The 25842-nt window shown below is 33.5% G+C and overlaps 3 protein-coding genes across 6 annotated transcripts; all 3 read left to right on the top strand.

Annotated features, from left to right (window-relative positions):
* The first annotated feature begins 3666 nt into the window (after window positions 1–3666).
* LOC130802784 (uncharacterized) lies at window positions 3667–6303 on the top strand. Its single transcript, XM_057666856.1, has 2 exons — window positions 3667–3801; window positions 5817–6303. Exons 1-2 carry the CDS (start codon window positions 3741–3743, stop codon window positions 6128–6130), a joined length of 375 nt encoding a protein of 124 aa, XP_057522839.1. The 5' UTR covers window positions 3667–3740; the 3' UTR covers window positions 6131–6303.
* A 1632-nt stretch (window positions 6304–7935) lies between these two features.
* On the top strand, window positions 7936–15940 carry LOC130802782 (8-amino-7-oxononanoate synthase). Of its 4 annotated transcripts, none has more exons than XM_057666855.1 (11): window positions 7936–8338; window positions 9172–9314; window positions 9411–9518; window positions 10548–10786; window positions 10882–10923; window positions 11053–11140; window positions 11379–11512; window positions 11973–12061; window positions 12497–12647; window positions 12724–12792; window positions 15626–15938. In XM_057666855.1, the coding sequence occupies exons 1-11, from the start codon at window positions 8116–8118 to the stop codon at window positions 15678–15680; spliced, it is 1341 nt and encodes a 446-aa protein (XP_057522838.1). In that variant the 5' UTR covers window positions 7936–8115; the 3' UTR covers window positions 15681–15938. The 4 variants fall into 4 exon arrangements, with proteins under 4 accessions (XP_057522838.1, XP_057522835.1, XP_057522837.1 ...); XM_057666852.1 differs by lacking the exon at window positions 15626–15938 and adding an exon at window positions 13920–14159 and having other exon boundaries at window positions 12494–12647; XM_057666854.1 differs by having other exon boundaries at window positions 7937–8338; window positions 12494–12647; window positions 15626–15940.
* Window positions 15941–17302: 1362 nt separating this feature from the next.
* LOC130802781 (hydroxyproline O-galactosyltransferase HPGT3-like) lies at window positions 17303–25842 on the top strand. Its single transcript, XM_057666851.1, has 12 exons — window positions 17303–17511; window positions 21187–21250; window positions 21474–21523; window positions 21651–21838; window positions 22562–22622; window positions 22753–22825; window positions 23339–23462; window positions 23570–23657; window positions 24419–24469; window positions 24831–24902; window positions 25391–25503; window positions 25584–25842. The coding sequence occupies exons 1-12, from the start codon at window positions 17357–17359 to the stop codon at window positions 25604–25606; spliced, it is 1062 nt and encodes a 353-aa protein (XP_057522834.1). The 5' UTR covers window positions 17303–17356; the 3' UTR covers window positions 25607–25842.

Genomic DNA, 25842 nt, shown 5'->3' with positions numbered 1-25842 from the left:
TTTGCTCGTTATGCAGGATTAATCCCCCGTAGGTTTTGGAGAGGGAACGGAGCTAAACCAAGAATAAGAGATAGTCTCAAGCACTCATTTGAAGGCAAGTAGGGAAGAGGACCTTGACATGAGCATTTTGGGAGATTTTGATGAGATCGATCGGTCGATCACTTTAGATCGATTAGACAATCTCATTTGGCAGTATTTCCAGAAGCAGTATGTAGCAGCAGCATGAGATCGATTGATCGATCTCTTTAGATCGATCGATCGATCCTATTCATTTCAACTCCAGAAGGCTCATGGTGACAATAGTTGAGATCGATCGATCCCTTTTCGAGAGACCTCAATGCATCTGTGATGACCAGCAGTTGAGATCGATCGGTCGATCTCTTTAGATCGATCGATCGATCACTTCTCGAGTTGAACCTTTGGCTTCTCCAATTCAAGTGCACATTTTCCTAAGGCCCAATTATGATTTGGACGACCTTCTAAGGGTATAATGTCTATTTTTAGCAGAAATCTTAGGTCATGAGGGGTGTTTTCCTATATATAAGGCTTGATGTAATAGAAAAAAGGGGAGCCCTAGAATAGTTTTAGCTTAACCTATTGTAGATTTATTTTTGTTTCTAGCTTTTCATTTTGCTTTGTTTTTCATTAGTCTAATGAACCCTAGATTTTATCTTTTAGCATTTCAATTAAGTTGTATTGAAGGTTATCTTCTGATTTTTATTCCTTCAAGTATTCTCTCACTATTTTGGGTTTATGTTCATCTCAGCCTTCATTGTTGTGAGTTGAAGCTATTGCTAGGTATTATATCTTTGATTACCAATCACTCCCAAACTTTGTTGGTATATTCTTTCTTGCTTTAGTCACATTATTCCTTTGTTAGTTTGCAATTTCATAATGATTTTTGATGTTCACTATTGTTGAGTTATACTATGTTTTTGCTTAATTTCCGTAGCTTGATCGTCATGTTTGGATTTGTTGTCATTGCTAGATATATTTATAGTATGAGTAGTTAGTAGTTTTTTAGGGTTAGGGGTTGACCCAACCTTTGCATATGGACTGATTTGGTAGTTAATGGTCGATGTTGGTTTGATCGTGAACCTAAGAAGTGGGTTATTCTGTTTATTGTGTTTAGGTCACTTAGATTGCTCTGTAAACACCAACAAGAGTTGGGTTCCTAGGAAATCCAACCTCTCTCAATGATCGGAGTTGAGGGCAAGGGATCAACGAGAGTTGAACCTTGCACTCGCCCCACAGATCGGGAGTTTCACCCTTTGTCTACGAGAGTAGGGAAGGATTGACGGGTTGTTGGATATTTGTTGCCCATGGGTCTTATTCTCGCTCACGAGAGTGAGGGGAATGAGATTCTCGGAGGCAATCCCAAGCCCGATCCAGGATAGGATTGTTCTTCGTATTTGAATCCACACATTTACAATTAACCCAAAGTAGACCCTTAGCTTGTCATATGAAGTCCATTACATGTAAGTCAGCCTCTACCCTGATGTTTTCTTTCTTTATTGTTTTTGTTAGTTACAATCATAGTTTAAACCATCATCTACCTCTATCTTATGTTATCCCAATACCTAAGAGGCCCTAAGTCTCGCATTCCACTCCTTGTGTTCGACCCGTATGTGCTACAACACCGTGCACTTGCAGCAAATTACTATTTGAGATAAATTTGTGCGAACAATAAGATTGAGGAAAATATAATTGGATATAATCATCAACTTAAGCTTTAGTTGAATTAAAACTTAGCTATAATATCGTAAAAAATACAACAAGGTTTGTATATGTTGCATATGTACTTTCAAGCACAAAGGACTTTTGCTTGAGAGAACGCTATAGAATATGTAACTTGTCTTTAAGGCCCAAAACAGAAATGTGAAAGGAACGGTGTAACACTGAGCAAAGCACAATATAGCAAGTACGAATCATGAAGAATGAGGTGCTTGAGTAGAATCAACGAACTAAAACAAATGGTAAGTGAAATGATGAAACAACAATGAACAAAACAAAATATAACCACGCAAAAAATTATAAGGTTCACCAAATGGCTACGTCCTCACTTAATTAGACTAGTGTTTACATTGATACGTTTTAAGGATGAAGAGCAAACATCTCTAATATTGAAGGAATTATAATGAAGATAATAACTTAGTGTGTCTGGTAGAGAAGATAAATAGAGATCAAGAAAGAGGGGCAACTAGGTTACTACAATATGCAAAATCAGAACGTGGAGAGGCTACTAACAGAAATGAGCGTCCTACTTGCTCGAATGAGCACCTACTGATATAGTATTATTGGTTGTTTTTCACATTTCTTCATGTTATGCACTTTAATCCCTTTTTTCCCTTCTTCAAAGTGTTTAATCTTTAGCAAATTCCATACTTGCACCAAAATAGAATTGTTTCAATAAGCCAAAGTCTTCGAAACTTGTTTAATTATTCAAATAAGCATAATATGTCGCAATTACGTACCATATCTTCAAATTTTAGTATAATGTATGATATGAATTTCGATAATCAAATCACCTAATACAACACAAAAGTAACAAAATAAAAATGAGAACATAGATTATTTTAGAGCCATGGTTAAAAAGGAAAAGAATAGTAAAATACAATAATGGTGAACGCACTCCATTAAAGATGGAGGACTCTAGATTCATCCAAAGTGTTGTGCTGTCAATACTAACACTAGCAGTACTAAATAGCAATGTAATCCAACCCTACCACAACATTTGTCTCATTTTCGTATTTAATGTGTTTCAAAAAAAGTTGCTTTATTTTTATTTTTTACTATAACTCAATTTTTATAACAACTCTGGTGAGAAATTATCTTTCGATAATACGACTTTAATGTTATTTGTGAGATTATCTTATATAACAATTTTTTTTCTTTAATTGTTATTCACCCACTTTTTCATCTAATAAATACTCCTTTTGACTCATTAAAATTGTCATATAGACCAAATTTTCCGTGTAGATCAAATTTGTCATAGACATTTGGCAGGAAAACTAAGAAAAATGAGACAAAAATAAATATTTTAGAAATAGTTGGAGAAATGTGTGAATGCGATGAAAACTAACAGCTCGTTTTGTAGGTGTTAATAAACGGTAGTAATGGAAATGAAAAACTAGTGTAATTTGGATTGTAAAATATCTTGGCTACCTTGATCACGATGCTTGTCCAACTTCAATTATTTCATTTTCTTCATAAAATTCATTCCAATGCATTACCATTAGAAGATGTGGTATTAGGTGGTAATGAAAAATTTATATAAAAAAAAATTTTTTTGATTAAAATTTTGTTACCATGGGATTGATATAAAACTTTTAATGAAATCTTACCCTATAAATCATTCTCATTATTACCATTTAATACAACTAACCAAACGGATCATAAGAGTAAGTTAAATGCGTGGCACAAAAAAAATTGAACATATTTATGGGCAGATCAAAAGAGAAAAATATGACAAATTTCACGAGATAAAAAGAGTAGCAAATTTAATGGGCCAAAAATACGGCTTTCATAATTAAGATCTATCGTTTTTGTCTATTTCTCTTTTAGAAATGAAGGAGCATGAGACAAGTGGCCTTATAGTAGTAGTTCAATCACAAAAGCTCTACCAATTTGTTTCTTTTTCATTGAATTCTCGTCCCTTTTATTTATTGTACCTCTTATTATCTAGTGCATCATTTTTAAGAAGGCTCAATCGATCAGCTAGAAACAGGAAAACAACGACAATGTTGGCTCTAAAAATGAAGTTACTCTATGCTGTTCTCTGTTTCAGCCTCGTTGTCCAAGGTTTGTTTACTACTTCTATTTCTTCCATTTTAGTGAGGTTATGTACATGAATAAAATGTGAGTGTGTTTGATTAATTGTTTAAAGGAACCTCGTCATTTGAGGTGTTTATTCGGATTATTAGGTTAGTTTTTGATTATGTGTTTTAGGTCTGTTTAAAATCAGGTCTTGTATTCATATTAATTCTTACATTATTTTAAATATATTTAGAAGTCGGGTTAAGTCGGGTTCGGTTCCAAGGCCGAGCAAATATTAGGTCATTGCATTTATTTTAAACATCTCTACTCATCATTAGTCGCAAAGCCACATTGGGAAATGGCTAGGGATAACAAACTGGGCGGACAGGTGCAAGATGCCCTTTTCATACGCACATACTCATATCCACCTAAAATTTGCATACTTACCACCTACGCTTTTTATATTTATGTTTGTCTATCATTTAAACTCATTTTCACCCAATATGACCAACTAGGTATAGATGTACCCACTTTATACCCGCCTCACATTCATTTCAAGTCTGTGCTATATGCTCTATAAAATCGCAATTCTTCACATATTTAATTGTCGACCTAAATTTTATTCAAAACATACAATGTAATAAAAATAAAATTAATATTAATTTTTTTTCAATAGTTTTTCATAAAAATATATAAAATCAATATAGTGTAGTACCTGTAGACATGAGGTGGGCCGGGTGGATATGGGGCGGGTAAGGCCTCATACCTACCACCCACTATCCATGGTGGGTAGGACATTTCATACCCTATTCACCTACCACCCTCCAAATTCATATCTATACTCGTCTCCACCGGGACAGATGCGGTGCGAAATCCATGTAATTATACTTTTTTGTCATCTCTAGATAGATGCTGGTTCAAATGTGCGTTAGTTGTAGTTTTAATTAACAGCTCGTATTGTATGAGACCGTCTCATCATAAGATGAGTCCATATAATATGACACTTTTATTAATTAATCAGTTGTAGTTTTAATATAATGTAAGAAAGGTTAAATAATATAAATAAATTTCTAATTACAGTTTATCACCCTATATATCGAACAATTTCAAATCATTTGATAATTCTATCATGTAAACTTTTGTGAAAAGTAGCATCCTATTTTAAACATGTATTTTGCTTTATAAATTTTCATTACCATATAATAAAAACTTTTTCATTACCATATAATAACAACTTCAAGTGGTTATAGATGTATAAAAAATTTTGTAAAGAAGAGTAAAATTTGGGGATGGCACACATGACTATGGAAGTAAACCTATTAAAATGGTCGATCAGACATGTTTTGGGTTAGATTGTCTGCAATCGAGACAATTTTAATGCGAGTTAATTTTAGATTGGGTCATTTTCAGATTGAATTGTGTCGTTTTCATGTCGACACCATAGGTCAATGATTTTGTATGTGTAAATAAATTTTGTAAAGAAGAATTAAATTTAGAGATATATGACAAGCATGATTAGGGAAGTAGATCTGTCAAAATGGTCGATCAAACATGTTTTAGGTTAGATTGTCTTCAACAGGGTCGATTTCAAAGCTAATCGGATCATTTTTAGAACCTTTTCTTATCATTAAATAATTCAAAAAAATATATTATTTGTTTTAATAGAAATATTTTTGTTTAAAAAATACCAATTTAAACTACTGCAAAGAAATGCGAATTCAAATCACAAAACTAAGTGAAAGTATAATGAATTCGAACTAAAAACGATGATAAAGAACTAAAATATTGAAAAATTAAGAACACGGGTCAAAATGGTCAAATTCGATCACAATCAAAACGATTGATCAGGTTTGTTTTCATGGGTCAAATATTTCTATTTGAGTTCTCGATCTATTTCGAGTCAAGTCAAAATTAACGGGTTAAATAACTTCACATGTGATTCTTCCACTAAAATTACACTAAATTTTCACCATCAATCACTACCATTTTTTGACATCATGATAGAATCGTACATTTATCCTTTTAACATTACATACTTAACTCATAAGAATTTTTTACAGGATTGGGGCAGTGTTCATTGAAGAACATGAACATACAACAAACAAAGATAGTAAAGAGGGCAGCACAGCCAGTTTGGAATGTGACAATCACCAATAATTGTTATTGCTCTCAATCTAATGTTAGAATTTATTGCATGGGAATTCAAACCTTAAAAAAACAAGCATTTGATCCTTCAATTGTGAAGATAGTAAAGAGTCAGGGTTTGGTCAACAATGGAAAGCCTATTTATCCTTATACTTCAATTGGATTTACCTATGTTTCAAATGTGCCTCTTCAGTTTAAGTTTCTTTCTTCTCAAATTGCATGTTCTTAGAAGATTTAGTAACTTTAAACTATGTTTTGTGAGCTGTGATCATATTGTAAAGGTTTTCCATGTTATGTGTAATCATGGAAGTTAAGTTCGGAATAAATTATTTATCTACTTTGTAGCAAAGTAGTTGTGTTATTAGTTGGATCTAATCGTTAATAAAAGCATTGTTAGTGCAAGTGCCAAAATGTGTGATAATGATAATGAATTTGATCACTTAATCGAACATGCTTTAGTTTGTACTTGGAGAAGGACTTTGAGAATGTGTCGAATTACAGTGAATTGAGGTTTGAAACGATCAATGAAGTGATGGATGTGGGGCGTTTGGGGCTTAACTAAAGGGTGTGGAACCTCGCCTTGAATAAGGTAAGGCATAGAAAAGGGGTTGCTAGAACAAGGCAACACGCGAAGATCAAATAATGGGCTGCAGGGGGGTCTGCTCGTTCGAGAATAGTGCTCGTCCGAGCAGAAGTCATGTCAATAGGCAGTAGCTCTCTGTTGAGGCTACTTGTTCGAGCAGGTCATGGGCTCGTTCGAGCAGCCTTGACTAGAATGTTGTTCTGGTCTTTTGATCTTTGATTTGTGCATTGATGGTGCATTATGTTCGTTGTTTAATGTAATGTTTATTGCTATGTTAATTGTGTGTTTATATGGTGAGCTATGAGGGAGTTTTAAAATGATGTATCACTTCCTTAAAAAAGGATACATCATTTATAGAATCCAAAAACACCACAAACAACACAAATTGAGTGAGGGTTGGTTCTTTGTAAGAAACTTGAGAGTGTTCTTTCTATAAATTAGTATTTGAGATCATGAGAGATTGTTCTCAAGATAGGGAGGGTTATTTATACATTGTATTGTCGAATCCAATTATAAAATAAACTATTGTTGAGGGGAAGGTATTCAAGAAACCTCATAAAATCGTTGTCCATTATTCTATTATTTTCTTTGTGTTTCTCATCTTGTTTTTCATTAGTTTCCTCTTGAGGCTTTCATTTCAAATAATAATCTTATTATATAAAGTGGATAATATATTCAGTTTCACTTTTATATTTCAAGTTGAAGAAAGTTCTAAATACAAGATAGGATGGTTGTGAATGAAGGATGTTTAAAGTGCAATCTATGTACTAAATAATGCAAATGGATGATGAACAACACAACATAAATACTGTTTACATAAAATTTAAGATGGTTCATCAAACTTAGGTAACATTCAAATTAGAGTTGTATTTCAACATAAGTTTAATGAACAAATTTACAAACTTGATAGGAATTACAAGGGAAGTAATTTGGAGAGAAATGATACTTTTAGGGAGAATGTAGAGGCTAAGAAAGATAGGGTTTCAATAGGACTTTAGCATGACAAATAAAGACCTAGGTATATAGTATATATAGGGAATGTAAGGGTAGCATACAAAATTACAATTACAAAAATAATCCATAATATTACAGTAAGTTGTTGCTCGTTCGAGTAGTCTGGTAAAAGGCACCCTCTTATTCATCTTCAGTTTATTCTATCATCACTTTGTTCATAATGACTCCTCAAACGCCTTACATATGGTATTGTCTAGTTGAATCCTTACTCCCCAAGTTGTTGTACCTCACCTAATGATGACATATTGGTATGTACCGTGTATTATGATTAATCTCCAAAATTAACAATGAAAAATAGACTTAAATGTTTGTGTAACAGAATAAAAAAATTAAAACAAAATAAAAAAAAATAGATATTCAATGTACGACCCGTCTGAGTAAATCGGATATTCGAATTCTGAAAAACAATTTTTACTATTTGTATCAGATTTTGAACAAGTCTATTAGATGCTTCCAAATACACGGTTGAGCCATTGGCCTACTTTCACTAACAGACAAGACCTACTTCAAATCTCTTTTTTTTTTCTGGGCAAAAATAACTCCCACCATTGAAGAAATTCTTCTACACATCGTCATTATCGCCCCACATTCTGTTTTTCCCTCCATTAATCAAAATTATGAGCAACATTTATTGGGATGAATGGGTTGATTTGGCACTCCTAAAGTTAGATTCCTCGAAATTACTTCGTTCTCTTAGACCCATCAATGTTTCCAACAGTTGCTCCAATTTTCATGAATACAAAGTGTTCGACAGATTGCATCAATGGGATAGAACCTCTATTGAAGTTACTATTTCTGAATCTACTTTTCACAATTGGCTTAATGACATTCCTTCTTGTGGTATTTCCTCTTCTTGAATTATTTTGTTCTTGGTTTTTTGGATTTTTTTTTCAATGTGGGTTTTTTCCAGGTTCGATTTGTATGTTGCTGTTAGTGTTATTTATTTTTGAATTTGTTATGCGGGTGTTTGAAATTGAATGCATTTATAAAGAAAATAAGTTGATTGGAATTGTGCTTTATAGTTGTAGGTTAATGTGGTCGGAGAAAGGAGTAAACTTGGAGCCATTATTCAAATTTATCATGGTTTTTTCATCATGTGGGTATTTGAAATTGAAAATTGTTACACAAATAGAAGTTAATTTTCAATGTGTACTATAAAAAGCTATGTTACCGACACTTTGCTTACCTTGATCATCCATGTGAGACCCTTTTGACACTAGCACATGGATGGTTACTTTGACATTGGTTCAAAATGTTGATATGTTTTTTCTGATGACTACACTTGAATAGTAACAACTATTCATCGATCAATCTTATTGTATAATTTTTTTCGAATGTGTTGAAAAATGTTTATAATTATCTGGAATCTTGTTTGATTCATTATGATGCATATGTTCATTATTTAACTTTTTATAATTTTTATTATACATATTTGAAGATATTTAATGTTAAACTAATGCGTTAGATACGATGAAAATTGAAAACGTGATCATTAAAAAAACAGCGGAGATATTTTAATGAGTTAGCCAAGTTTGAAACCTAAATACTATTCGAGTAGAACATGTATACACGAGTCCAAGTAATTGGATTCCAACTTGGGACTTTTTATGTGAGAAGTGAAACATATGTGTGGATAGTTAGACTTTGACCTTTATGACTCTTGATTTGCTTAGGAACTACTGATGATCCTAAGAATGAAGTCACTATTGAAGGAGGAAATTCATGCTCCGACCGGGACAGAAAGCTATTGTTGTTCTCAGGGAATGATTATTTGGGCTTAAGTTCACATCCCACAATTAGAATGGCTGCTGTTAAGGTGTTCTATTTTTTTATTCATTCATTGATTGAATTTTTTAATTAATAGTGCTAAAATTTTGGCATTGAAGGTGATATTGTGTACTTCTCATACTAGGCAGCACAAGAACATGGAATGGGTCCAAGAGGTTCTGCCTTGATATGTGGATATACTGATTATCATGGACAATTGGAAGCTTGTTTAGCAGGGTTGAAGAATAAAGAGGTTTGTATGCTCATAGTCTTGTTGGCATTTGTGTTTAGTCAATTAATGTTATGTTTGGTGACTCAATAATCCCAATTTGTTATATGAAGGTGATATATGTGGTTTGGATGTTTGAGGTGATATATGGATATTATGATGAAAAGTGCTTAAATGTGAAATTGTCTGTGAAGCATCTGATGCTCGCTCGATTGGCTGCTCGACCATGCTTGGTTGCTCGATCTGGTCGAGCAAAAGATCAGAAGCTTTTGTTTGTATTTTGATCTCTCGCTCAACCACCGCTCGACCTCACATAAGTCGCTCGACTCGGTCAAGCGGATTTGCAGGACATTTTGTTAAATGCGATAAGTTCATTTCTGTTCATGGCATTCTTTATATTAGTTCATCTGTTTCCAAAGCCTATATAAGGCTCTTGTATATCTCTTGTACATATGATGTAAGATCATTTGATCAATAGCAATTGGAAATTGAGTTGAGTGCCACATTCAAATACTTAGAGTTTTAGTGTGAGTTTTTTGGGGTTTATCTTCTTCTCTCATCTTGAACTTTTCTAAGGGGGAAGTCTCGTAGAGTTGGATTATTGTTGTAAATCAATAACTCTAAAGCAATAATATTCATTCAATTGCTAAGGGTGGAGTTTTATAGACTAATATCACATTGATATTAGGATTTTCTCCACCTCCCAAATCTTGTGTTGTTTTTCTATGTTTTGCAATTTCTGTTTTTGATCTTTGTTGTGTTCTTTCATTGATTATTTGGATCAAACGCTAACAATTAAAGTGTTTGGTATGCTTATGCTGATGTTTCATGACTGGTAGCAATTAAAATTTCGGTTGTATATGATGACCTTGCCATATAATATAACGAAAGAAGTTTAATGGCATTCATGTATGAAGTTCCGGTTCTCAAAATTTTCTTGATCATGATCGACTATAAAACATCTTCGTATTTAGTATCAGAAAACGTTGGTACAATGCCCTTCGCTTTGCTTTCTGTCAGATGGACTTACTAATAGCGATCTTTATCATGTAGGATTGTCTTCTTTGTCCTACGGGTTTTGCTGCGAATATGGCCTTCATGGTAGCAGTAGGAAGCATTGCCTCTCTCCTTGCATCTGGCAGAATACCTCATAAATCTGAAAAAGTTGTTGTTTTCTCAGATGCTCTTAATCATGCATCAATTATTGATGGTCTCCGCCTTGGTGAACGTCTACATTGTATAGAAACCTTTGTCTACCGACATTGTGATATGTCCCATCTTGATGCACTTTTGTATGTCCTCGTCTACTCTATTATGTCTAAAAAATAGATTTCCAATTTCAAATTCTGTTGTGATTTATGTAGTTTTGGCTTTCCTATTCTCTCAGATCAGATTGCACAATGACTAGAAAGTTGGTTGTGACTGATAGGTTAGTCCAACATGTTATGCTTTTGTTCACCTTATCCTTTTGTAAATACTAAATTGTTGAGAAGTTTAACACTTAGACTTCTATGCATTTGTATGCTACTTATTGTAAAATTGGTTATTATTGTGGCAGCTTATTTAGTATGGACGGGGACTTCGCACCAATGGCTGAGCTAGTGAAACTACGTAAGAAGCATGGTTTTTTGTTGGTTATTGATGATGTAGGTGCTCCCTTTGCATTTCTTCAATGATTTCTAGCTATATACACCAGTCTCACATGATTTGCTAATTGCCTTGCAAATGACGAATCAAAAAAAAGTAAATTATGGTCTGTTTTAGGCTAGTTTTGAACTATTTTGAGCGGATTGCGAATCCAAAAGGCGAACTAGCTAGCGAATCATGTTTCACTGATACACACACACAACAACAAATCATGCATAACCTTCCTCATGATTTCAGGCTCATGGAACATTTACTTGTGGTCAAGGCGGTGGGGGAGTGGCTCAGGAGTTTGACTGTGAAAGTGATGTTGATATATGTATTGGCACTTTGAGTAAAGCAGCAGGGTGCACTGGCGGTTTCATAGCATGCAGGTATCCCCTTAATTGATCATAATCTCTTGCTATATTTGTGGTCATTATGCAGCAAATGAAATTGGGAAAGTGTATTGTTCTCTTCTAAATAAGCAGAGATACTCAATACATGAGGTGTATGGAGGTCCATATTTTGAGATGCAATTACCTTTGTATAACAAGAGCATCTTACTTAAAATGATTTGAAATGTTAATACTCCCTCTGTCCCTAAGAGATTGCAACTGAGAGAAGATGTGTGGATAAGAATTAAAGAAAATGATGGGACCTTAACCCAATATACAAATGTGGTAAAGTTAAAGGAACGGATGAAAATGAAAAGTGAGTAATCTCTGGGGGACAAAGGGAGTATATAAGAAGAAACCGACATTTATACATAAAGCTTTCCTCTTTTTGCCTGTTATATATCAAGGATCATAGATAAACTACTCATGCATTTCCTCTGTTTTTTATGGATCACAGCAAAAGATGGAAACAACTTATTATGTCCAGGGGCCGTTCCTTTATATATTCCACTGCTATGCCTATACCAATGGCTGCTGCTGCCCATGGTAAAGAGACTGTACTTGTATATCTCTGACCACTTTATATGTCAAAATGCACATCAATTAGCATTCTAAGTCAAAGATAGCAGTTTGATTTGTATCTGTCGGGTTCTCGTTGGGTTCACAAAGAAATGAAAATAGCTATCAAGGGTTCCTTAAAAACAACCTCTTTGTAATCACAAGGGTAAGGTTGTGTTCGTCCGACCCACTTTACAACATTGATATAATGGAATGTTGTTGCAACTCTCCATTATGGCTTTGGTTTTATTTGTGTGGGTGGAAAAGGATTGAAAACGGAGAGGGGGAATCGATTTTTTTCATGTTTCATATTCGACGAGCCAAGTGAACAGAAATTTCTTTACAATGACTTTATTCAAGGTGCTGATATGTGTGCAGAAATATGCTTATATGCTGTATCTATCTAATGACATTGCATAGCAGCTGCTGCTTTTGTTGCGGAACAAGAAGCCTGGCGTAGAAAAGCTCTCCAGGAACGAGTACAAGACTTTCGAGACCTCACTGGAATCCCGATTGCAAGTCACATCGTCTCCATTATAGTGGGGAGTGAAGAGAAGTCATTGCTAGCTAGTCGGCAAGTATTCCTTTGTCGCATCTTTATTCCTCGCTTTTGGGCAACTCTTGACTTTCCCACCTTCGTCTTCTTGCAGGCACATGCTGGAATCTGGATTTCATGTTACTGCAATTAGACCACCGACCGTCCCTCCTAATTCTTGCAGGTATTTCACTTTGGTCCTCGATTCTTTCTTTGATTCCTTCCATTCTACAGGCTAAGATAAGTTTTAAACTTGTGATCGGTAAAAAGTGCTGAATCTTTTCCACTTAGACGGGGATTTTTTTGCGACTACAACATTACATTATGTTAGAGTATAACATATCATAGGGCTTTAACCATCGGCGTAAGCGTTCGGTTTAGTTGGTTTCTTTAGTTGGTATCAGAGTCAGTGTGACAGGAGGTCACGGTTTTAAATCTCAACCACCCTTTAAATTCAAGTGGAATCGTCGCACCAGGTATGAAGAGGGTCTGTGTTGCATCCACACTTCTAGTCCAAAGGGCTCTCGTGTGAGGGGGCATGTTAGACTATATAACATATTCTGGGACTTCAACCATCAGCTTAAGCTTTAGATTGAATTGGTTCCTTGACATATTACCCCAAGGCCATTAAGGGAGTCAACAATGCTAGTCTTTCAATGAGTCTTGCATTGAATCTCATTCACAAGACTTGGCACCGGTGAAGTGAAAATATAATGAGTCATGCATGCAGTCTTGATAAATAGTATAACTCATTGCAAGACTCTTAAGTCCGAAGTGAGTTTAAGGATAGAGGTAGAGCTAACAGATTTTAATCTTAGTAATAAAAAAGTAAAAAAAAGCAAGTGGAAATCTAATGAGGTAGAGTGTGAACATTGAAGTTTAAGTCTGAGGATATTCACACCCTAAGTATCTCCCCACCTGTCTGAAAGAATCAGATGTAATGTATGCAGCCTTAACTTTGTTAATTAAAATTGAGCTTATTGAAGATATAGGAAATGAGATTAACGATGTATACCAAATCTTGTAGATTCATTGTTATCTCATTATTCTATATAAGGTCGATTCCGTCATTCTGGTCTTTGATGGGTGTTTGGAAAAACAATGGAGACGTACCCTTATATATTATAATAATTACCATTATAAATGTAGACATGTTATATACTTCATTAACCAGAATGTTCGCATACTAGACCCCTTTCTAGCTATGGGTTTAGGCAAATACCTAACTTGCCTAGGGGCAGGAACGACTCTAACCCGTTGAGCTGGTTTTCTCATATGTTTCTTGTGTGCTTTTTTCTTTTTGGGACCCAGACTGAGGATTACATTGAGTGCTGCACATACAAGGAAAGATGTGAAGAAGCTTGTTGATGCATTGTCTCCCTTCATAAGCTACCAAGATGTCAACGAGACATCACAGTTACAAGCAAAGTTGTAGCATACAGCTTTTGGTAAAATTAGGGAAAATTTGTCGAAAAATACTTGATAAAAGTAATTTTTTGTCTGAAAGTACCTAAAATATTTATATTTTTTTAAAAAAATTCCTTGAAAATCTATTTAATTGTGAAAAAAAAAATACCTAATAGCGTTTTTCATCCAATCAAGTGTTAGTTGGATCACGTGGAATTCACATGTTCTTTAAAACACTCATTTAGTTCATTTTAGTACTACCCTAATTTCGACCAATTTAACTAAAATTCTTGATTTAGTCATCCCTAAACGAATAACCTCATCCCCAATTTCGAATTTTCGGAAATTAGAAATCCACAAAAAGGATGAAGACATTTAGAGCCTTTTGATGGTGAAAATAAATTTTGTCGGTACTTTTTAACAAAAAAATATTGTAATTACTTTCTTATAAAACGTCACATTTGTTAAAAGTTTTTTAATTATTTTTCCTAATTTTTTTAAAAAAATATATCTGCTTTCTTTTGCTAGATATATCTGATTCCCATTGTATTAGGATCGTTTATTCTGCATTAGTATTAAACTTTAAAACAAAATATTTACATTGTCTCCATAATTTAAATTTATGATATCAACTAAATTTTATACAAAATATTTGAAAAGGTATCATATAGGAATATCATGTATGGTATATATATAATTAATAATATACTTATTATTTATTATATCATTCAATCATAATATCGTTATAAATAATTTTATTAACTATTACATTTCATTGAAAATATTATAAATTAATTAATGGCATCTTTCTATGAAATTACTTTCATATTAACACACTATGTGTAACTATTAGACGAAGTTTTATACTAATTCAAAATAATCCAAAGAAACACTGTCATTCTCAAATATACGAGATTAAAAATATAATTGGTTGGAATTAGCGGACATTCTAGTAAAGAAGTGTTTAAAGATAGTGATAGTTCTATAGAAGTGATAGTGAAGTTGACATGAGAGAGAGACTGAAAGGAGGTTCAAGATGAAGTTCATAGAGGTGGTAAAATTTTTTATTTTTTTTATTTTTTTTATTTTTAGTTTTTAAATAAAATTGTAACACCCAATTAGAACATGACATGTGACATTTTAATTTAATGAGATGTACTATAGTAACCTTACCTAAAAACTCTTTTCTTATAAATGGGAGCAAAAGGTTAAACCTTTGTAGAATAAACGTAATATTAGTCTTTTATCTGCAGACGGGTTAAAGGTTGTAGCTTTTAGAAACAATTTTATTCTGCATATTTCATAAATGTGTTAGTCATTGCAATTACTATTAAACAGAACGACTTAAATGTGTTGCGCCTCTCCGCGGACATGACTAAGGATAGGAATAGTTGGAGACGTCAAATCCATATTTTAGACCATTATCATTTTCGTTAATTTATCTTCATGTCCTAGTGTCTAGTTGCTTTTTATCCGCTCCGTTTTGTTTCTTTATTCTCTCATCGTGGTTTTATTTAATCTATATTTTTATTTTATTTTATTTTATGTAAAGTCTTTTTCTGCAAGCAGATGTTTTTTTGAGATGTTGTCATTCATATCCTCTTATGCAGGGATTTTTCTGTTTGGGGTAAAATCGACCGCGCTTTCCTCTACTTATCCTTGTGAAGGGAGTATAGAGTATGGATTGTCTGTCACTTTTTCACTCTCAAACCCTGCTCTCGAGCGGGATATTGGATATGATGATGATGAACTAAGTTAAATAGTTCAAAAAACTATAAATGATATGTTTGTGAAGTCTTTCAACCATAACAATAATATTAGAGCTTTAATTCTAAAGGATTGATTTCTAACTACCATTAATAATATTGTGTAAAGGAAATAAAAATCATAATCTTCTCTCTGTAAATTCTCAAGACTATTATTGCTATTGTTGAAAAACGAAAGAAATTGATGGTTATAATAAGTTTTTTTTTAATTATCTTACTTTCCTATGTTTTTTTTTTGTGGTTAAAACTTATGAGTTGCTACTAACTATAAGGCTATACATGTTTTGTTTCATTGATAATATCTACTATTACATTTGACTTTCCACAAAATTTAATGTGTTATTTTGTTAATTTATATCTTTAATTACACATAAATAAAAATTATAAAAATTAGTATTATATAAGTATGCAGTTTTAGGATTTAAACAAAATCTCATTCAATTATACTTTTTCTTACACATAACCTGCAACATATAAAATAATTTTAAAATTAATTAGTAGCAAAAGCTCTTTAAAGTTAATTAGTAGCAAAAGCTCTTTAAAGTTAATTAGTAGCAAAAACTCTTATCAAGTAAGTATTCTCTCCATTCTCTTTTGTTTTTCTCATATACTTCATTTGAAAATTTGACATTCTATTTCTTATTTGAAATTATTGTATTTTAATAACCAATAGAATTTAAGAACATTATTTATTTTTATTTTTATTTTATGCAATGAACTATATGTACAACAAATAAAATATAATGACATTATCACACTTGAATTTTAATCTATAAATTTTTACTTTTACATTATTTTACTCGTCTCTAATGATACCTTATGTGTAGTTATTGTTTGTTTTAGTTCATTCGGAAATCGTTCTCAAATTCCATATACTTTCTCTATTTTAAAGTATTTGCAACACTTTTTTCTTTTGAATGTTTCACAATATTGCAACATTATCCTTTTTTATAAAACATAACTACATGATTTTCTATTTTACTTCTATTTTATTCACATTTTATATATTATTAATTTTTTACCTATTATTATTAGAGTATTATAGACATTATGCACTTTAAAGTGATATTTTTTAAAACTTCTCTAAAAGTCAAATGTTATAAGTAAATAAGAAGGAAATATGGTGCAAATTTAGGTTTAGTTAGTTTTATGCACATTAAGTCATTGACTAAAGTACTCTTACAATTGACTTAAAAAATTATTAATAAATACCCCTCCTATTCACCTTAGGAGTTCCATTTGACTTTTCACGAATTTTAAAGAGAGTTAAAAGTGGGACCCTAAGGGTAGGAAAGAGAGTGGTATTATAGGTTTTTTAATGTAAGAGAGAAAAATTAGTATGGATAATGGAGGGTATAATTGAAAATAGTATAAAGCTACGGGCATAAAAGTCAAAAAATCATACCAAAAATAGAAATTGGACAATTAAACTGATTTGACCATAAAAAAATGGGACACGTAAGCTGAATAGGGGGAGTATAAATAATAAAAAAAAAAACTGCACTTAAATTTGATTTTAATTCTCTCCACTCATAAATCACAACCCCAAACTGTGTACTTGTTTCATTTGCAAAAATGGAGAACTCGTTGCCATTGACGTCGGCAGCGAAAGGAAGCGAGAGAAGAGGCGTCGGAAGATCTTCTGCGTACTTTTCTTCGTCGTCTTCTTCGAAGCCTTCTCTACTTTTAGCTTTCCTCTCTTGCGTCGCTTGGCTTTATGTCGCTGGCAGGTTTCTCTCTTTTTCTTACTTATTAAGTATTGATTATTGATACAAAATTTTTTTCTTTATCGATCATTTTATTTGATTGATTAATTTGTGCGGTTTTACTTTCAAGATTTGAATTGTGAAATTGTGTTAAGCAAGTGATTTGTACTATTTTTAAAACGCTTGATTTGAGGAATTAGTGATGATTGAACGATTGATTTGAATTAATTTTAAATTTTATATTTTTCGATTATACTATTTTCCGATCAGCGTTAGTGATTATAGATCTGTTTTGCTCATTATTTTTTGCATGATTGTTGATCATTTTGATCGTTTATAGTTGATCATATTATGTTTATATGATTTTTCTTTATTTTAGTCCAATTCAAATATTTGATTATACAGCTTGGTATGTGGTTTTTTCCATTGGAATCAGTGTTTAATTTGTTGCTGCCTTGCTGGTCAGTATGCTTCTTATATGTTCAATCTGATTCATTCCAGAGTCATATTGATTGCATTTTTTGATTTAAATGGAAGATTTAGATAAAAGTGTACTATGTCAGTTGGGCGCTATACCTATTGCATTGCAAATTGTAATAGTTACAAATTAAGTAGGGTGATATAGTTCACCGATCAGTGTTTTTTCGGACTTCATGCTATGATCAAGCATTCTCCAATTGGTTCAGGTGTTCTCTAGAATAGTCTAATAGATGATCTGTAGTAACCTGGTAACTACTAGGCATGATTCAGATCCCACAATTATTAAGGAAATTATAGTAGCAATCTCTAGGAATGGATCATCGATTGAAGAGTTCAGCTGCAGTTTTGCAATCTGAATAGAACTATAAGCGGCTTCATTTGATTTGTTTAATATCCAAATTCTCTTTGATTTCTTAAGTATCTGCAAACATATTGGTAGGACATAGCAGCTTAAGTATTCCAGTATTCCTCTGAAAGCCTTCCATTCATTTACACATCTGATGTTTGAGACAACTACTAAATTGCACACTCACTACTTCCCATAGTAGAAGTGTTCACATTCAGTTTAACCCATTTACTCAGTCGAAGGGTGCATGTACTATTAGCAGATGGTTTAATTATCTGAGAAATCTTCGAGTAACCATGATGTTGATGATTTGAATTATCTATGGAAGATGGTTTTGTTGTGCATTAGTCCATAAGTTCATCCCATTATGGGAGGCATTGGAAAAAAACCTGAGCTTTGGATGGCAGGTAGCTTTGATAGATTTGTTAGGGAAAGATTGCAATTTGCAACTAATCTCTTTGGCAGTCTGGCTTAAGTAGACTCCATAGCTCATCGTCAGAAAATTCTTTCCATTTAACTTGAATTTTTAGGAAAATGTTGTGGCCGCAATTCCTCTAGCTTCGGAAGCACTTTATCCTTTCTTCAACATCTTTTGCGAATGCCAAGGATCTTGGACATGAGAGAGTTCAATCAGAAGGGGCCAAAAGAGGTTTTAGTATGAATTTACTTGCCTCACTTGAACCCATACTAAAATCCAAAAAAATAAAAGTTAAAAAAACCCACAATTCTATACATTTTACTGCTTTTTTCTACATCTCCCAGCCTAGTGCTAAAGTACAAGTTATTTTATTTATAGGTTCAAGGGTCCAAATTTTGTGTCAGTCCTTTTTTAAAAATTTTCCACACACTTGAAAGTTTAAATCATTAGAATTATTCAATCTAATTTTTAACCATTCAACTAAAATTTTGGGTAAATTCTAAGCCCATAAAAAAACAATTCTATCACTGCCTTTGGAAAAAAAAAAAGCATTGGACATAAAATATTTTATCTGGTTGATGAAATTCATTATTTAGGGCTTCCAATTTCTAAGTATAGGTTAATCTTCATTCAAGGCAGTCGTCTGAAGATCCAATTTAAAAATGAATCACACGTTTTTCTTTTGTTATTTTTTACTGTTCTTTTTTCTTCATCGTTGAATGGATATTATTTTAAGTTTCTAAAAATCCAGGTTAATTAGGACCCTTCCCCTTTAATAGAGTTGTTTGGTTCTAAGATACCCCTTTGCGAGTATTGGATTAAGCCTACAAACTAGAATTTTTGTTACTAGTTTGTAAAGGGTGTTACATGGGATTTCAGGGAAATTGTGATTTGGAATCATACAAACCATATAACAGCATTTGTTATCCTTGCTCCCAACTTAGCATTCTTTGGAGAGGTTTGGTGTACGCAACTTTACCGGTACTAGTGATGACGTACAAGTTATTTTCGATTTATCCTTAGTAGCAAACATTAGATGTGTGCACCGGTCCTAACCCAAACCAGACCAAAACCCGTTGGATTGGAAGACCGGATTTTTGAATGTGTTAAGATCGAATATCGACCCAATTCTATTCGGTCCGGTTTTAGTCTAACCTGTTTTTTCCCGGTCTGGGTTTAGACTGGTGCATACTTCTAATGTTTTCTACTAAGGATAGATACACCTTCATCCTAACCATTTTGTATTTGCTTTTGGCATGGAGACTAGAAAATTAAATATAGTAGGCTAAAGTAGTGGACTAAAAATAAGAGAGAGAATGTAGAGAGTAAACGTGGTGAGATTTTATCAAAATTAGAAATAGAACAAATTAATTGAGACAAACTAAAATTGAAAATGAGACAAATTGAATGGGATAGAGAAGTATGTGATAAAGTAGTCTTCATCGCAACCATAATGAATGTTTTCAAGCTTGTTGCTTTTATAATATGTATGTCATATTGTTTTAATTATGGAGTATATATGTTTTAAAATTAATTTTTAAACTTTTTAGCAAAAAAGTGCACCTTGCCTACAAAACGTTTAGGCGGCTCTACGCTTTACACCTAAGCTCTAACGACCTTTTGCGCCTTGGTGTGTCACACTTTTTTAAAATTATGGATGTGGTACACATTCCGCAAAACCTTGTCTTTTTGAGGAGGTTTCTTCATGGTATGAGTTCCCAGTTTACTTCCTGCGAGGGATTTTCCTTTTTTCACTAAGATGTACTCTCGCAAACCTCTTTTTTAATCCTCCTAGGTTTTGATGGTTTCTACGTCAATGTAAATGGGTTTAATAGGGCATCTGGATAGAGGATCAAACGGTTAAAGACAGTCTTCTTGGCATCAAGTTGAATTTGTCGTCTTGGAATTTGGGCTAGGTGATGAGATTGAAATTTCCTGTTAGGTTGTTTTTTTGGCTGTCTTTCTCGCCTCTATAATTCTCTATATGGTATGTTTGTTTTTTCTTATTGTAAATTGGAATAATGTAGTTAACTTGTTGTATGAACACCTAATTCTTGCGCTTTATTAATCCAAAGGGTTGGATCTGTCTTTTGCAAGGGGAATATTTGTAGATTTAATTTTAAGTGCATGAACTAGCTCTATTCTATTCTATTGATATCACACATGTGGAAATTTACAAGTAATAAGAGATGAAGTAAACCTGATTTGGTTTGTCTTAAGGGTTATAATTGTTAATTTCTCATGGTTGGACATAAAAAAATAAGTGTGGCATTATGATTTATGAGTACAATTACAAATTAGGAAGCTAGAGAACTTCTATGTCTCTGTTTGGCTTTTTACGTTTTTATGTGTTATGGATTTGCGAAACTCTGTACTTGTTTTCTTACTTGTCTGAAGGATATTTGTTTTTTATTTGTGCTCTCTTTACCCTTAAATATGTTTCACATATCATCAGGTTGTGGCAGGATGCTGAGAACCGAACTTTACTGTCAAACCTTCTTCAGAAAAACTCAGCTCAGGTCTGTATTTTTTTTGCTATCTTGAGAATATCTCTTGCTAATAAGAGTTGGTGCAGGATATCTTCTTGCGAACCATATTTTTTCCTTCTATGTTTAGCTGGTGATGGTTGCGATTTGCTAGTGATGGTTGAATGTTTCTTCAAATAGCGATTTGATTTCTTCTTTTTTGGTTGATGTAAAAATGATTCTCATGTCTTTTTTCGTCTTCATTCCCCCTTTGCAGAGACCAAAAGTTCTCACAGTAGAGGATAAACTAATGGTGTTAGGATGCAAGTACTGCTTCATCCCTTGTCTTCTATATGTACCTTCTTTTAGTATAACAGTTCACTATTTGTGAACGCCATCAAGTGTTATTCTATTCAATCATTTCCCTTACGTTAGCCATGCTGGTTGTTTTAAGAGATTTGGAGAAGAGAATTGCTGAAGCTGAAATGGACTTGACGCTGGCTAGGAGTCAAGGATATTTAAGAAATCAACAGAGAAAAGATGGTTCTACTGATAAGAAGCTTCTTGCTGTTATCGGAGTTTACACTGGATTTGGAAGTCGTTTAAAGCGCAATACTTTCCGGGGCTCGTGGATGCCTGGAGGTTGATGTTTATTCTCTTTTTCTACTCTCTTGACTCCGGTAGCATGTATTATTGTGAATTGCCGTGCACTCTTAAGTGTGCTAATGCGTTTGAGAGAATTTTGTTGCTGCCAAGATGGCTTTAGTCAGATAATTTTTCTTACACATTGTAGACACAGTCAACAAATGAATTCATGAATTCTTCCTTTGTTTGAAACATTTCAATATTTCAGTTGTACTTTATACCCAGTGATTTTTCTCTGTAACTCCTCTTGTCTAGTTTCTCCGCCTCTTCTCTCAGATGTGAATTAATTGTGGTTATTATGCGCCATCGGTCATTCCAATTGCAATGTAATATATTGGCTTTTCGGAATCCTTAGCTTGCATGGCTTTCTATGTTTCATGTAGGAGTGATGTATTTGTTATGTTTTTGGGATTTTAGTTTTATCTTCTAGCATACTCGCGTCCTTCTCGTAGTGATGAATATGAAGCTCAAGTGATGAACTTTTAATAAATCAATTCACAGATTAGGTAGTTATCTGGGTGTTTTGTATCTTTAATGATATGAATACGGAGTGAACCTTTAGCTGGATATGTTCCAATATTCCACATACTGTCTTCCCCGATATGCAATTCCTTCTAGAATATGTTTGTCATATGAGTCCCTATGCACATTTTCTTAACTAGTATATCGCATTCTTGCAACTAAGCATGTGTATAATAAGTTACTTTATGATGTCTGCAGGTGAAAAATTAAAAAAACTTGAGGAGAAAGGAATAGTCTTACGTTTTGTAATTGGTCGGAGGTCTTTTCTTCCTCTCAACTCCTGTTTTGGTCTTCTTAGTAGCAGGAATATTGTTATCTTTTGTTTTCTAGCTATTGCTATTTTGACAGTATCTTGGGGAGGAGTTATTGATCATATTTCTGACATGCAGTCCAAATCGAGGTGATAGCTTGGATCGGAATATTGACGAGGAAAATCGCCGAACTAAAGATTTTTTGATTCTTGTAAGTAAAATATTATTCTTCGGAAGATCTGATTCCTAATCTTTTTAGTTATTGTAGGTGATACTATAGGGCTATGCGTTTCCTGGCTTGTATTTTTATTAACTTTACTCTAGTTAAACATATTTTGTAGTATGATTCCAAGAATTTGTTTGTTATTATCTTTCTGAATTGAGGACATCATATGAAATATCTACTATGATCGATCCTGACGCAAATCTTGTTTTCCATCTCTTTCTTGTTTACTAGCTTAGAATTCCTTGTCGAAAGAGAACTTAGAATTTAAGCGTATCCAGATGTCTGTAAATTTCTGATATTGCTGGCATTGCAATATATTATTTGGAAATTAAGGTGAACCATCTTTCTTTTTTCTGAAACAGTCTGTAGGCAAATGCATCCTTTAAGTGCTAAACAGCTAAATGTATATGGTCTGCTAGCGCCTATATTTCTTAAGATCATAGTTTCTAAGATGGAAAATATAATTTGCTTGATGCATTTGCTGTGATTTAATATCAGGAAGGACATGAGGAGGCCCAAGAAGAGTTGCCTAAGAAAGCAAAATTCTTCTTTAGTACAGCTGTACAAAACTGGGATGCTGAATTTTACGTAAAAGTTGATGACAACATTGACCTTGATCTCGGTATGGGGTCGAAATTTCTAATCCATTTACAGTTGTATATGTGATTATAATTTGGATTAATGGTTGTAAATGTCAGCTGTTTTGTTTGCTTTTATGTTACTTATTAGATGGGTTGATTGGACTTCTTGAGAGCCGGCGTGGTCAGGAAAGTGCATATGTTGGATGTATGAAGTCAGGAGAAGTGATTACAGAAGAGTAAGTCTTGTGCTTTAAATTGTTTTGGCATGGGCATTTGAATGCTTCAAGTGAGTTCATTACAGAACCATGTGCTTTAAATTGGTTTGGTCGTGATAAACTCAAAAAATTGTTACAATACGGTTCGCAATACGAATCATACGATGATGCGGTTTTGTTTTTGCAATATGCTTGTAGGGCATCTAACTAGTCAGATTTTACCTGACCCGAAATTGACCCAAACTCGACCCGAAGTTAGTGGGTCATAACCTTAAAACTTTGATCAGTGATTCAAAATTGACCCCATCCGAAAATACTTGAGATAGTTGGGTCAAACTCAATTGAAACCTGAACCCGACCATTTTGATCCGTTAATTTTGTCAACTTTTTCAAGTTCACGTCAGGACGACGGGACCTTCTATACTTTTTGTAAATTTTGGTTTCTTATATTAACATATCTTTATTGTAACTGTAAAATCCGTATATTGGTCCTTTTTTGTATGTTTTTTGATTATTTTTTTTCTAAGAAAAATTTTAATGATAATTCAAAACCTTTGACCCGTGAATTGAACCAAACCTAGAATGTCCGACCCGAATTTAACCTGACCTAAAACCCTCGCAGCCAGCCTTTTTGACAGGTCTAGTGGCATCCACCCCCTGACTCTGCCCTTGTATACACTAGTGTTTGATTTATTTTTTTTAATTTTTTTTTTAATTTTTTTTTTTGCTTATTCAACAGCCTTATTACTGATTATAATGTCTGGATGCTTAATATGTCGCAGGGGAAAACAGTGGTATGAGCCAGACTGGTGGAAGTTTGGTGATCAGAAATCGTAAGTTTGACATTTTACAAGCTAGTCCTGCACTATTTGTTATTTTAATTTGCTCTTTCTGACACATAAAAATGATAAGGGGGTGTTTATGTACTGAGATGACTAGTCTTGTATGATTTTTTTACTTCCTGAGCACAAAACAAAATCTTTTCTTTTCTGGTACTCCCTTTACTTGCATATTGCTTGTGTAGAGGCTGGTGTCTTGTTGTACGTACAAACTTTCTTAGTTATAGTTTACAACTTTTACACCTAATGTACCTTTACGATTTGCAGTCTTATGTGGTATGATGTAAACTCATGTATTGATCTTTTTTCTGATTGGCTCCACCTCATTTTACAAATATATTTTTTTTCTGGTCAGGTACTTTCGACATGCATCCAGTTCGCTTTTTATATTGTCCAAAAGTTTATCAGAATACATTTTCGTAAACAGGTAGGTGTTGCCCAAACTACTTTATTTACTCATAATTCATTCTTTACGAAGCAAAAAATTGATTTGCATTCAGTGAGAGCTGATATAGTGGATACTATTTATCTCTTAAAATTTTGCAATCATTGGCTTGGGCAACCTGCTCTGCGACGCCATTAGAGGGTCAATGGAAAAAGTGAGCCTCCAAATAGAGTAGGCAATAGGCATGACCACCTGAGGGTTTAAAAGAGACTAGCAAAATTCTGAACTTACCCTTCCAGAAAAAGAAGCAAACTCAGTTGGGTTTTAATAATCAAACTCCAAAATCCTAATCTAGCAATTGGACTTTTAATCAAGGTTAAATTGTGGACTAGCAAAATACTGAATTTCCCTTCCAGAAAATGTGTTATTGAAATTTCTTGCATTAGCTACACTACTTTAGCCTTTTCTGCCTCATGAAATGCACGAAAGGATTTTCCAGCTCCTAATACCTTTCATGTCCCTGCTCAAAGTGTATCTTTGAAGGTGTATGCGCATGATGATACTTCTGTTGGTTCGTGGATGATGGGCTTGCAAGCTACCTACATAGATGATAACCGTCTTTGTTGTAGTACCAACCGACAAGGTAAATTCAAATTCTTACATGACCATAATTTAATTTAGTGCATAAATCTCAGTGATTATATTTTTCCTTTCCCAATGCAGACAAGGTGTGCTCTGTGGCTTGATCACAAGTCGCTCTCGTATAGTTGGTATATTTGGTGCATTAGAGTTTCTCCTACATTTTCATACCTATACAGGCGGAAGCATATACAATTCTTTATAGAGCAAGAGTATAAAAGCTTTTCTAGGCCATAACATATGTATGTATTCTGCATATTGTAGCCCCTTCATGAATTTAGATCCAACAAAAATTTTCCTGTCTTCCGCTTGTCTTGGGTAAATAAGTAAAAGCAGTTGAGCC

This window comes from Amaranthus tricolor, chromosome 16 (assembly GCF_026212465.1).
Source record: "Amaranthus tricolor cultivar Red isolate AtriRed21 chromosome 16, ASM2621246v1, whole genome shotgun sequence".
Taxonomy (NCBI): Eukaryota; Viridiplantae; Streptophyta; class Magnoliopsida; order Caryophyllales; family Amaranthaceae; genus Amaranthus; species Amaranthus tricolor.
The sequence above is the reverse complement of the archived record's forward strand: the minus strand, read 5'-3'. Positions and strand labels throughout refer to the sequence as shown.